General features: G+C 43.1%; 1 protein-coding gene across 6 annotated transcripts in view; it reads right to left on the reverse strand.

Annotated features, from left to right (window-relative positions):
• The window catches only part of LOC109857536, a 35,905-nt gene extending 21,441 nt beyond the window's left edge, over positions 1 to 14,464 (reverse strand). The window contains exons 1-3 of one of the 6 annotated variants that reach the window (XM_020433953.1): positions 14,216 to 14,464; positions 13,984 to 14,027; positions 10,566 to 10,960 (exon numbers count right to left, since the gene is read on the reverse strand). In XM_020433953.1, the coding sequence (XP_020289542.1) occupies positions 10,566 to 10,878 (313 nt within the window). In that variant the 5' untranslated portion in view covers positions 10,879 to 10,960; positions 13,984 to 14,027; positions 14,216 to 14,464. The other 5 variants (XM_020433936.1, XM_020433945.1, XM_020433964.1 and 2 more) reach the window with 5 other exon arrangements.
• Between the last annotated feature and the right edge of the window lie 228 nt (positions 14,465 to 14,692).

Below are 14,692 nucleotides of genomic sequence, written 5' to 3' on the forward strand. Positions count from 1 at the left end.
GAATTGTACGGCTTATTACATACTCGTCCGGGGACTAATATAAAAATGTGAGATTTCTATATCCCACGTCAGAGTGAAATCTAAATGTCGTCAGATGTAGATGTGCGGATCAGTTTCTGATCAGCAATGGATTAGATTGTTGTAGAGAGACAGAGAGAAAGAGAGAGAGAAAAGAGAGAGATTGGCGTTACATAATGAAATACTTCGCTTATTACAGTGTCTACCATAAAGTAGAGAAGTAATTCCAGTTTTGTATGCCGGATACATTGAGAAAATTGATAAGGAAAATCAACTTTGATCAATATTCCAATAATCAATATTTGATCTTCTCGAGATAGTTTCTGTGATCGTTTAAAACAGGATTTTACCGTTTTTATTCTGAATACATTAATGATAATTAATATATGGAATGTTTATATATATATATATATATATATACATATATATATATGGTATATCTATATATGTACATATTATTTATACATCTGTACATATACGGAGCATAATCAACATTGCGAAAAACATGCTGATGGTATATTCATAAAGAACTGGCTCGCGTACCATTTTACATGCAAATTTTCAATGTCAGTCTTCTGAGACAACTCCGGCACTGCGTGTCTATATGCGGCCAGGAATCCCTGAAGGGTTAAGAAACATGCAGAGCTAGTATATATGTGTATATACATATATGTATCGCACGAAGAGCGAGAGTAAAAGGCACCACGGCTTTTCTGCTGAAAAATAAATCCACGTGTTCGAGATTGATGTATAAGGGTGACGAGCGCAGCGAGAGAGAGACAAAGAGAGTGAGAGAGGGAGAGAGAGAGAGAGAGCATCAGGTTGGAATAAATTATGTTAACAGCAGGTGCAACGGCGATGCATCTTTCTCGATCGTTCTTTCGCGCGCTATCTTCTTCTTCTCTCCTCACGTCGAGCTGCTCGAACGTCACGGAGAGGATCGGCGCGATGCGTAGGGCTAACCGGCGATAAACAACGATAAATTCCTCCCACGTACGCGCGAGGAAGAGCACGAGAGTCGAGAATACGCAATACGCGGCGATGCACCTCCTCCTCGGGAGGTAATCTCAATGGGCTTTGCGCACTTGCGCGAACACCGTGTGCGCGCTGGGCCCTGCTTCGCGCGGCGCAAACGTGTGCCCGCGAAGCTGATGCATAAATACCTATAAATATGACACGGCGGGGCCCGCGGTATAACGTCGCATATTAAATTACATTCTTAAGCAGCCGCACCGGCCGATCGGCGCGCACTGCGGAGGCCGGACAGTATGGCGCGCATCAAGTCAGCGGGGCTGATTAAACGCAACCACGGAACATGGTGCATCGGCACAATGAGAGACGAACGAAGAGGGAAAGAAAGAGAAAGGAAGAGAGGGAGTTGCTCGCAACGAGCGAGAGAAATAGAGAGGGAGAGACACGATCGTTCTGTTCTGGGTATTCCCCGGACGTGCCACAGCCTGATTCAAGTGGTATAAGAGTTGCCGGAGAGATACGGGAAAGGGGGGGAAGAGAGGAGAGACAAAGATACACGCGAGAGAAGAAAACCGCGTGTGAGATCGAGACGGAGAAAGAAGGTAAAGAGAGAGAGGGGGGGGGGCGGGCAACGACGCGCGAGCACGGGCATACACCACCGGAGGCTAGGGATGCTAATTATTCTGGTTCATGCGAGCAATTTGTCGAGTACCCGGGGAACGTATGTTTAATACCCGCGGGGCACCCGCGGCAGCCCGCGGGTATTTACATCTGCGGCGAATACCGCGGCTATATAACGCGGTATACGTCGGGAATTATCCCGGGATTACAATGTGTGTCTTTCGCGAGCAAGCGGAGAGATCGCCCTTCGCGGTGGCGGAAAATCGCGAATACGCGCGAGTAAAGGGTAGCAATCTCGCGAGCGGGACGATGTGCACGCGCTCTCTCGTACAGGGGGTTAACAGGAATCGCGATTCGCCGGGTTGCTTCTCCTCTCGGTCCGAGATGTGTGTTATCACATGAGCGCGCGGTCTCGTAACGTTTTCTTTTCTCCGCTCGACAGGAATTATGCGCTCTAAGTCATTTACCATGGGGGGACTTCGCAAGACGTTCTATCTGGAATATTAGCGCAGTTCGAGAAAACACACGCGCTTATATGTATACGTGCGCAACTGCTCGTGCGGGAATTGCGTCTCAATTGCGGACGTAACATCGACTTTGCGCTTGACGGCGTTTTTCTTGGAATCGTTTTTATTGACTGTGCGCGACGAATAAAGAGAGATCTATACATGTTGAAGGAAATTTCTTTTAATCAAGTAATTATATACACGCAATTTTAGTTCGTAAAAAACTCTGTCAACTTCGTATGTGAAAGAACGTTGAAGTCGAAATAAAAAGATAAAATAAATGAATGTAAATCCAAAAATTGAACGAGAGAGCGACCGCGAAACGGAGCATTGACGCGCGCGACTTCAAACCTCCGCGGAATTTAATCTGTTTGCGCACAGCTTGTATTTCGCAAAAAGATAAAAACAACGATAAAAGGGGTAAAATCTCCTTCGAGGAGTGTACCGTGAAGGATCGAGAATTATTCCTGGATTACAGCCGACGCGTGCACTCGTAACTTTTTTTTTTGTTTTTTGTTTTTTTTTTTGTTAAAACCGGAGCTCGCGCGCGCGCGCGGTTCCCGTTCGTTCGTGGTGATGTGGCGGGCACAGGCTTCCTCGCTAGAGTAGCAATCTGCGAGTTGCACGTGGGGTTAACAGGATCTCTACTTTGATTCTTCTTCCTGCTGCGAGGAAGATCGCTCCAATTTCACAGTGGGAACACGTGATATTAAGTCGCGGTCGAGTACTTCATCGCCGGAAGCCGAGGCTTAATCGTTCCTCCGGGAGCGCGCTCGTTACAAATACACATTCCTCGTAACGAGGACCGAGGGAGGAAAATTTATTGCGAATGTGTGTCCCGGCGTGGATGTTTAGTTAATGGAAATTGCGGGCAGTTTGACTGCGCGCCGGTATATCTGTAGTTTTTGTTTGCGAAACCAACTACTAGCGGAAAACACACTCGTTATTTCTTTATTTTTTACGAGTCAATTTTTTTTTTTTTTTTTTTTGGACACATGCCAGACGCTATTAATTATATACGTTTCGACAGGCTCTACGTGTATCGGGGATCGCCAGGTAAATATTTAGCTTCACAGAAGTATCGACACCGCGGCGTCGATCGAATATTGCGAAATATCACGACCGGCGTGTCGGAAATCGGTCTCGATGGGACGATAGGACTGGCTCATCGAAATTTCATGGGTGTGGCTACTAAAATCGGATTATGAAAGACTGGTTGTGCCGCGGCCGCGCGGAGAGGGTCCAAGCCGGGCGAGGGCTGTGGAAAATTCTAAGAAGCCGGAATGTGGCTTCTCGTTGTTGCACAACCAGTGCCGTGCCGCGCCTTCTGTGCGCTCGACACAATAATTCATTTATTGAACACACCAAGTCCTATGTTACCACGGCGCGCGCGCTAATATATAATGCCCGCTCACGTGTGCGGGAATTCGCGCAGAAAAGCGTCTTCTTTTCGCACCTCTGAATGAAGAATGGACCGCGCGCACAATAGACGGCTCTGTGCGCCGACGAAGAAAAGAGCACGGCTATTCATCGCCGAAAGTTTTACGACGACAGCAAGAGAGTGGGCAGCAATCTTCAAAAAAAAAAAAAAAAGAACGCGATGACAGGATCGATTGACGGCAGAATATGCTAATTCGAGTTTTGCAAGATCGATTAAGTTGTCGATTAGGTGATGAAATAAATCATCAGACGCAAAATCAAAGAGAAGACGAAGATAACCTGCGGCGGAATTAGACAGAACAATTTTTTTTTTATTTGTGATTGAAATTACTCATTTAATTGCTCATTGATTTGATTAAAATTCCTTCACATTCTTATGAACTTTATGATCATTATTCGTTTGGTTTGATTGATATGATAATAGTAAACTTGCGATCGCACACGCAAAAACAAAAAAACTGCACATTGACATATTAGTCAATTATGAAATGTATTTCAAGGTTGCACTGTTGCTTGCGTTCCAAGAAATTGCCGCTCGATTTCAATAATGTAATTCGCATCTCACGCTTTGCGTCGGAAACGGCCTCGATTTACGCCTGTTCTCTTTCAAACCGGTGTTTACACCTGTACCTTGAACTGCGCCGCGATGCAAGACGCATTTCAAAGCTGTTACGTCGTAAATACGATGACGTCGTCGATGGATATATCCGATTACGCGAAGTAAAATCCATATATCTTTCGAACCTATAGACCTACGGCGAAGTAGATAATTATGAACATCTTTGAGTCTGCGAATGTAAGAAAAAAAAAAAATAATAACAGCATTCTATTAATGTTGAGTAAACGTCATAAAATATGAGCGGACATTAAAGTGCTATCTTGAACAATGATTGTGGCAATTAAAACCGTAATCTATCGTGAACGCGCAGTCGTGTAAACTGTCTGCTGCAGTGTCGACTTCCAGCTGTGTATCTTTAAAAACAAAAACAATTAGCAAATATTGACGATGTTCAATCGTCCGTGGGAACGTAGAAAGACGTGAGTGTTTTTCTATGTAAATTCTGATAATAAATCTGCGCATCCCTTTGAAAGGGATTTCGAGAAATTTTTTATTTCTCGGACCATGTTAATAATTTAAAACCCTATTTAATCGCTTGGAAAATCGAAGAAGCAGAATTAAAACGGAGAAACCGAACTCTGAATGTGCAATCGCGTTTTTTAAGAACGTAGCGGCGAGTTAACGCGAGCGCGCAGAGCGTCGACATGCTTTGTCTTTTAACAAGATAACGCGTCCGCGCGAGAGATAGGTCGGGGCACGCGATAACGCTTAAAAGCTCCGTATACAAGTTACAAGCTCTTCCTATTCGCGGACGAGCATTTGCGCGCAAAGTGCTTATCGGAGTACGAGTAATGCGAAATATACGTAAGCAACAATTAAAGCAAATATCCGCTCTGCAAAAAGCTTAACAATCAACGTATATCAGTAAAGGAGGTTAAAACAAAAATTTATACACGTTTAAAAAATATAGTTTTACGGAGAAACAGACAAAATTTTATATAATTAATAATTATTGTAATCTTTACTACTTATAATTTTTTATAAGTAAACGACATATACTTGCAATACAATATACGATAAAATTTTCTACATATAATGTTTTTTCAAGCATGTAACTTCTACATTTTAATGTTTCTTGAATATTTAAATACATTGTGCAGTACTTTATATCGTATTGAAGATCTGTGTCCGAGTACAATTTTCGTTCCGAGCGCGTATCGTTCGCGTAAAAAACCGCGGAGCAATCTCAATAATGCGTACAGTACCGGTTATCAAAGGACTAATGTGTAAGGTAAAACGACAATTAATGCGCCGCTGACTTCTGTACGGTCGCTGTATAATCGCGATACCTCGCAATCGCGGAAGTCTGTGTGTTCCTCGCTATCCGTTAATACGCTAATTGATAAAAATTTGCGTTAATAGGTATACTGTCGTTGCGCGCGCATTCAACCACATTTAGCACCGAGCACTATACTCCGATAAAATTTGAAATCGCGAGTTTTATAGACTCGGTAGAGCAATTAGCGCGCGTTCAATAACGATTAATTGGCCACGCGCAGTTAGCACATTCGAATCATACGGAAGAGAATATTGTGCGAGCGCGAAGACGCGCGTGAAGTTTTTTTCAGCGCAGAAGCATAAATTAATAAATGATTGTTTCTGGTATGCGCGCGCACCGAGAAATAAAATCGGAAGGGCTTCGATTTATTTGCCGTAAAACGCGTCTTTTCCACGCTGGCCGCGCCGCCGTTCCGGCGATTTCCTCGCGCCGACACAATCGTCTTGCGCACGTTGAGAAGAATATTCTCTCTCGGCGCGGCTCTCGCGATCGTAAACGCCATGAAAAATACGACCCCCCCCCGGGGCGGTTGTAATACCGGCGGAGCGGCGATGCTGAACTTTCGATTTCGCGCCTCCCTCGCGCGTTTCCGAGATTTATGCAAATCTCGGAAGGCGCGCGCGGAGAGAGAGCGGTGCCGCGAAGCGCTGATGTACAACAAGAACGCGCGCACCCATGATCCGCGTGAAAATCCGCGTGACGCGAGCGCGCAACGTATTTCTGGTCGTAAATCAACGGGTTATGCATAGAGAAGGCACGGAGAGAGAGAGAGAAAGAGAGAGCGCGCGCGAACCGCGCCACTTCCGTCCGAGAGAACGTTTAACATTCAACGTTCCCTCTTCACCCACTACTGAACTCCGACACTCCGAGTGACTTAAGTCGCGCTCGAGGCTGCGCGCGAGACCGCGTGTAATCGCCGACCGTGACGAATGGTCGCCGAGCGGCACTATTGCACTATTTTCTACGACGGGATATGTGTCTTTCTTATCGCGACGCGTTTAATTATCATGCGAGGTGTTAGCTTCGAGCCGAGTAAACTCGTTACGCTCGCGTCACTAAAGCGTTCGAACGTGTAGTCATATACGGTGATGAGAATGACACAAACACACACACTTTCTCTCTCGCGTGAGAAATATTTATTGAAAGAATAGATTAAGGTGCGTGTGATAAATTGAGATGGGCTCTCTCAGTCAAACACCTCACGAATAGCTGAAGGTATAATTACGATTGCTCGAACATGAAGTAGGAAGTAAAGGTCATAATTCTTAACCGCGGTTTTATATTCGCTATTTTTTCTGCTGTCAATCATTTTTAAAATGAATGATCGACGAAATCGGATTTAATAAAATAACGGGCAAAAATAACGCGAGATCGCTCGATGATGCAATCCTTGCGGCTCCCGACGCTCGAGCGAACGAAAGAAAGAGAGAAAACCTGCTTCAAATTTTTCGCGAGAAAAGTACAACAACGTTGTGTTGCTACAAGATTTGGTTACGATAAAATCGTCGTAATTTCGCTCAGATTACCACCGGAAGCGCGCAGTCGATCTGATAGTTTTTTTTTCTTCTTCCTTGTTCCAAGTCGGCACTCCCTGCACTCTCGGCGAAGTCACGAGAGCGCTTTCACGGCGTATTTGCGCGGGGTATTTGTAAAGGTGCCGGGCGCGCGCGTCTCTCTTTTCCTCCTTCCCGACAAATCCCGAAGAGCGCATAAACCCGAGGTCTATGAGCACAGCTGATAGACAACTCGATCCGGCGCGACGTGAAAGAAAACGATCCTTGAGCGAAGGGTCAAAGAGGTCCCAGTCGTGGCGCGTTTCTCCTCCTCGCGGAAATCCTCTCCTCTCAAAAAGCGCTAATAAAGTTGCGCCAAGTAATACCAGATGTTGCGGCAACATCACGCGGCTATCCCGCTTGTGTAAATTTCAATAATAACAGAAGAACGCTCGCCTCGACGAATGCAGGAGGCGTAGTGTTGAACTTAAAGCCGGTGGCGCGAGATTAAACGTATAATCCCTCGGCTCCCAGCTCACACCGCCTCTCGCTTACCTTCCCGTCGGTGTGTGTGTGTGTGTGTGTGTGTGTGTGTGTCTTCTCCCATGCGTACAAACACTCATTATCGATTAACAGTGACGGCGAGATTATTTTCCCTCGCGCGATGCAAAACGCGAAGTTACGTAGAAAAAAAAAAAAGTTTAACACGCGCGGGAGACGACATTCGACGTGCGCGCGCTCGAGTAAAAACGTATACGGGAAAGGGTCAATGCGTTATATGCTCTGAGCCGCGCGCTAGGCGGAAACATTGAAACTAATCGTAACAGCACGTTGTTGCGCATGATATCACACGCGCGGAATAAACCACACGCTCGAGAATAACTACCTATATATTTTTGTCCTACAGACGCGGCCAGAGATAAAAAAAAATCAGTAATACATTAAGTCTTGCAAAACAAAAAAAGTTTTCTCCAGCGTTTTCTTTACACGGGAGATTATCTTGTTTCGCAGTCATACTACTCTGTGTGTGTACTACACGTTAAGTTCTCGAGAAAAAAATTATTCTCACCTAATTATAATTTCGTGTAATACGCGCGCGCGATCAAGCGCTCGCACGTTTGCATTCGCATGGTCGCTTGATGATTAATCCGCCCATCTGTATTGACTAACGTCTTGACATGAATCGCGAGATCGTTCGGTGCGTGCAACACACACACACACATACACACACACGGAGGGAAGGTTGCATCGGGATTATAGGAACGGACTTCGTTAGCGACCGATTGAGACCAAACACGTACGATCGCGCGTGAAGAATCACACAAAACGAGATAAAATACGACAAAAATATAGAAGATTACTATTTTTTTGTTTTTTGAAATATGCAAATCTCGTGATTCTGGCGTGAAACAAGCAGAAATTAACGATGCGGCAAATCTTTTTTTTTTTTTTTTACGGAGTTTTCAATTTTCGTCAATCCCGCGTAAAAAGTCGTTGTCCCACTCGTCAACATAATTCCGTCCTACGTCAATTCGACGTCAACGCAATTCACGGAGCAATTTACGGAACTTCATGGAAAAACATATTGTCAGCCATTATGTTAATAGATATTATTTACGGCCGCGCGTATGTCACTGACCACCTACTCGCGCCTGTTGTAACTGAATAACAATATCCTTCGCGCGGTTTCTTCTATCACGCGTCCTTTCCTTGATTTTTTCCTTTTTATATCTCCTTGTATAGTAGATCTCAGTAGTCGAACACATTTTCCTTTCTCTCTCTCTCTCTCTCTCCTTCGATGTCTATTTTGTTCACGTGATTTTGTTAATACGAGAAATCGTTGCGAGTTTTGTTCGTGCGTTCGCCATTTCTATGGTCAATAAACGCGCAGATGCTTCTTGCAAACATACTATGTGTGTGTGTGTGTTGCGAGCCAGGACGATATTAAATTATAATTCGCGGCACGCTCTACCGCGTTACCTCATACTTTCCTTCACTATTTATAGGCCGACGCGCTCGCGCTTCGCTCGTTCGTTCCTACTTCTTGCTCAGTGAGAGCTACGAACCGGCGCCGTGAGTGCACGCCTAACATGCTCACAATTACGGCCGTGAGAAATCGTTGTTGCCGATTGTGGCAGATGCAACAACGTACGTATGTGGATACGCCGCGCGCCGGGAAAATTGAAACGTTCTCCTATGCAGATTACGCGAGGCCCGTGTTTCGTGTGCGCGTTGAGTAATACCCGACGCGAATGGTCCTTGCTACATCACGACGTATTACATCGTCGTTGCACCTTGCATCAAACGTAATGTATATCGCGATTTTGTATATTACGATATATAAAAAAAGAAAAACCGTACGCGAACTGATGGATGTGAAATTAAAGATAATTATCTCTCTCTCTTTCTCTCCACACAAGCGCAAAGAGAGTTTCATATTTAGTTCGTCATTAAAGTTCATCGGGAGAGAAATATTCAGTTTAAAATGTGGTTTTTTAATTTCTTCGTTTCCTCACTTTCTCTCTTAACTTGCGTACTTTCTCTCGAGAAAAAAAATATATATATTTTATAATGAGGTTTTTTTTCGAAACTTCACGTCACGTTTTTGCCGTGCAATAATTGATCGGCGAACTCGCAGACACAGTTTGCGTCGTTTTCTGTCGCGCGAAATGTAAACGCGCGTTTTCATTGTTGAGTCGCCGCCACCTACAACAATCTGTCTACTTTCTTTCTGCAAACTCGAGTTAAATCACCAACGTGCCCACTACAACTCGGTTACATATGTACGCGACGAGGCGTGGATAAATAAACGCGCGTGTTAACAGTTCGCCTCCTCGTGAAAACCTCACTGATTTCGTAAGCGGTGTTCGAGGTAAAATAATAAATAATAGAAAATACGATCTCTCTCGTGTGCGCTCAGCTCACGTTGCTATCCTTCGATCGCCAAACCGTAAACAAATAAATTGGCATACGTGTCAAATGAAAGATATTATTTATTGTCATAAATAATATTTTTAGATTTTTTGATTGGAAAAAAAAAATATTAAAAATATCTCTCGCCTCTCTCGTGAAAAAAATCTCTTTCCAATTCAATTCGTCGATTGTAACGCTGCGTATGCTCTTATACAACAGGCCGCAATCGTTTTAATTCTAGATCGAGTTTCCGATACACAATTCCGCGAGCACAATCGATCATCGTACGCGACGTGATCGATACGTCGACCTAAAGGCCGGAATGTGACGGGTAGTTAATTCCGTATATAGGACCCTCGTGCGCGCGCGATTTGCTATTCATTTATTACATCTCTTACACTTGTATATTAATTTTTGTACAAACATATAAAAACGCTTTCTACATTATCGATAAATTAAATAAAATTCATAGAAAATTTTGTTGAAAAAATAATTTCTTTAGAAACAGCATTTTGCAATCGAGTAATTTTTTCTCTTTTGAATAAGGAAATATAATTAAAAAAAAAAAACATTGTTATTAAGTGTAGCTACTTTTAAGAAAAGGAAAAAAATTAATCTCCGTTAAATATTTTATCTCTTGTTGAATGTGTTTACAAAGCACGTATTTATAGTACAATATAGTACACATCTGAAGTTGCACTCACCAGGATAGCCTTCCGGGATGACTATTTCCGGTCCCACTTTGACGTCGTGACGGTAACGATGCATCAGCAGCGTAGCCGTGACTCTGAGCGATCTCTGTTGTTGCTTATACAGAAGTATCGGCCTTCCACCGGCACCTTCGACCCTGACCACCCTCGGCAGAGAAAATCTGTCCAGGAACTCGCGCAGCGGCATGAAACCACCGCCGGAACCCGCGACCTCGGCGGTCGCTTCCCTCGAGCTCGGCAACGAATCCTCGCCGGTTCCGGTGGCCTCGCCGCTCGACAATGTCGAAAATTCACCACTCGACGACATCGCGGCACAGTTTTTCACAGTATCTTACATCAAATCCAGTCACAGTCTCTCTTTTACATTCGTCTTTTTATATTATTGCGCCCTGTATAAAAAAAATTTTAGAAATATCTACTCCAGAAATCTGTTTGTAACATTTGTATAAATTAAACAAACCAAATATTTTTATGAACTAAAGCAAATTTATAATCTCTATCAAATTTTATTTGTTCAAAACGATTCTTATGTTGACGTAGCTCACAACCAGCTGTCTTTTTTTCCCGCATAATGATATGCATTCAACAATGTCGGATCACAAAATGCATTTTTTCCCTGTTCATTACTTCAACCACCCGTCTGATGAAATTCGTCATTCCACGAGGCAGCCTTGACAGTGACGTGCTAGCGGCGAGTCGCGCGAACTAATGAGTGATTATGCTTGGGGCGTCTTGACGATGATGGTGATGATGATGAATTTATGACGATGATTATCTCCCGTAGCATACCAGTGTGTCGCCACCGGTGTTTGTCTTTCAGATGAGCGACTGGCTCTATGTGCGGGAAAACGTGGGTGGAATGGTGAAGCGGCACGCTCTGTTACTTGCGAAATGTCGCCTTTCGCCTTTGAAGTTACTACGACAAAAATACGATGTCGCGCGCGGTAGCGAAGAAGACAAAGAGCAACACACCGCAAACTGCTTGTTCTAACTGCTGGTTATAAAATATATACGTATACGAGCGTGTGTGTGTGTGTATATATAAGCAAATAAATATTACATAACTCGCGGGAGGCTTGAAGTGTTTAAGAATAACGACCGGAAAGGCTCCGGCTCAAATCCCCCCGGTCTAGGCACTTGTCTTTGTGCCAAAAAACCGTTTTTCCATACTTATGATTTAATGCCTAAACGTGGAATTAGATTTACTTTTAATTGATGAGATAATCCTTGTGATGGAAAAATGTTCGTCCGAAAAGATGTTCTCTTTATTCACTACTGCCTGATTTATTTTTGTTTTGTTTATATATTTTGCATATAAATAAATAAATCGACGCAGAATTGATCGTAACAACAAAATGCGCTAAAGATTTATTTCCCGAATTTGGTAAGTTTAATTTTTTTACATACTTATAGTAGATAAACATTGTTATATTTCGCAATTACGTATTTTAATTAGCATTGTTTTGTTAATTAGTTGCAAATAAAAATGATCACGTCGATTTATCGTAGGAATTCATTTTACTGGCCACACACACTACAATGTTGTTTTCTTTACGTTCGATCGTCATGTATATACTTTCCCTGAATAGCAAGTGTTTTTTTTTGTTTTTTGTTTTTTTTTTTAATCTCTAATCCGATTCACCTTCCAGTCCAACATTCCCAGGATTTTCACGTAATTAGGAACGATGATTTGTGTCTGTTAGCAGCTCCGAGAGCGACGTGAAACATAATTTATTTATGCACGCCGTCACATATATACACGCACAGTCCATAATGCACTTTCTTGAGTGACTTGCACCTGTGTGACATTCCACCGGTACGCGCGCGCGTTCGCGGCGATATTGCGTACATCGCATACGAATGACGAGAATTAATATTCCACATATGTAAAATACGATGCGCGAGGACTCCGGGCATTATCCGCGGTTCCGGTCATGAATACACATGAGACTAGGATAATTTTATTTTTGTTTTTTGTTTTTTTGTTTTTTTCAAGTCGTGAACTCGCAACTTTCTTTCTTGGGGAATTCCTCTCGTTAGTTGCGATAGAACGTTTTCTTTGTGCGAAACTTCTGTAATCGCCATGTATAATGGGGGTTTTAATTATCTGTGACAACACTCTGACGAGAAGGTATCGTGAAGTATTATTATGACAATCGACTGTGACGCATTTTAATACACCTTCATTTTTCCATATTTTTTGTGCCGCGCTTGTCTTTGAGATTCCTCGCGCGAAGTTAGTATGCGTCTTGTACACGAGCGGTTAGTACTTGCTATTCCGTTTGTACGCGCGATCTTTTTGAGAAATCGCGCTTTTCTCCCTCTCTTGCCACAAGCATACGTTTGCAACAGGCAATTACACCTCGAACCGAAACTTTCAAAGGAACTTGCGACTCAAGTGACTGTGACGAAACGGTTTCTTTTTTCGAGACTTTTCGATTTCACTCTCCGTGGACTCTGCCGCGTATTATTATTGTACGTTGTCTCGAAGATGACATTTTGTCAAGTGCAGATGACAGACGTCAAGATGTCCGTCTTATCCGCCGAGCGGATAATGTAAGGCGTTACAAACCCCGACGAGTCGGAAAAATGCTCGATATCGGATAATTAAGCCCCGCATTCACACGCGGGATTTAACTTTAAAAAGCACCTCCGCCGCATTTGAGTCCATAATACGATCGTGCGAAGTGAAAGTGCAGATTTAGCAATTCGCCCATTAGCGTCTATTCTAAGCTGGAAATGTTTTCTGTTTTCCACGCGCCGTTGTTGCAGACGTTCCTGACGTAATTTTCCTACAGAAGACCTATCGCGCCGCGCCAAGCATGTAATACTGGCAGCGATTTTAATCGAGCTTATGAAAGTTTCTGCATTATGCGCAACTTTCTAACAATGTGATGATTAATTAGATACTAGGAACCAAGCAGCGAGTTTTAATCATAGTTTTATAATTTGGATGCAATAAAAATATCTTCCGCGGTGAGAAGACCTAGTTCTTAGCGCACAGCGAAAGTAAGTGAGCGACTCAAAACTCGATATTGCAAATTAACAGTGGTAGTTATTAATTAACGGTTTTGCAAGCTTACGAGATATATCCCTCTCGTTATTCGAGACTTAAGTTGTAAATTTTAAACAATATTAAAAGTATGAATTTATATATACCTGTTATATATACATATATGATTTTCTTGTATTACCTTCTTATAAATATCTAAAAATTTCAATAACATTTTTAAATATTTAAAATGTTGACAATTATTGTTGACAAAAGTCCACTCGAAATTTCACAATCTTCAATATTCTCTATTATTTTCTCTACATTCATTTATTTTCACAATTTTTGGAGTACGGTTTGCGCTACTACGAAACCAACTTTTATTTCATTCACTGTAGATATAGTTATTATCTCACTCACCTCATTGATAAACTAAACTTACAAAAAGTTTGTATCTGTCAAAACTGTTTATTCGTATAAAAAAGAAAACATTGGTTTCACTCGCGCGTGCAAACAGAATCGATGCACGTGTCGAGACTCGTCCGAGAGAGAAATTCGCGACACAGAGGATTCATAATTTTAAGAGAAGACATTAAAAAACCACGCTTCGAGCAATACCATACAAGTATATCGAAACGATGCTAATGTAAACCTCAGAACGAAGTCAGCCATGGAACTTTCTGTTAAATTCAATTATTATTTCAATTGTACGATTAAATTTCCAATGAGCGATTTTCGATACTCAGATACTCGACGAAAATTTCCGATGGATCGCGGACCGACGCATCTCGAGAAATCAGATGTACACGGCACGGTCGACCCATCGATCGACCGTTCGATCGATCGATCGAGGTGTACGTGTGAGAGAAGCGCGACGAGGACTGCCGCCCCAACACCTCGGACGAGATCGCGCGACTAAAGCGCACAAACGCGGAGACGCGGTGTTGTGCTAACGCGGAGCGAGTGTCTCCCCCCACTTCGGGATCCCCAGTTCAAATAAACTGTATCGCGCAGGCGGGGAACACTCGGGTGCTCCGGGAATCTCAAGTCTTTTCATCCTTTCTCTTCCCGTCGATTATTTTCCTCGATCGGGAAACTTCCGTTTCCTCACAATTTCCGAATATCTTGG

This window comes from Pseudomyrmex gracilis, unplaced genomic scaffold, assembly GCF_002006095.1.
Source record: "Pseudomyrmex gracilis isolate BER0280 unplaced genomic scaffold, ASM200609v1 scaffold_5, whole genome shotgun sequence".
NCBI lineage: Eukaryota > Metazoa > Arthropoda > Insecta > Hymenoptera > Formicidae > Pseudomyrmex > Pseudomyrmex gracilis.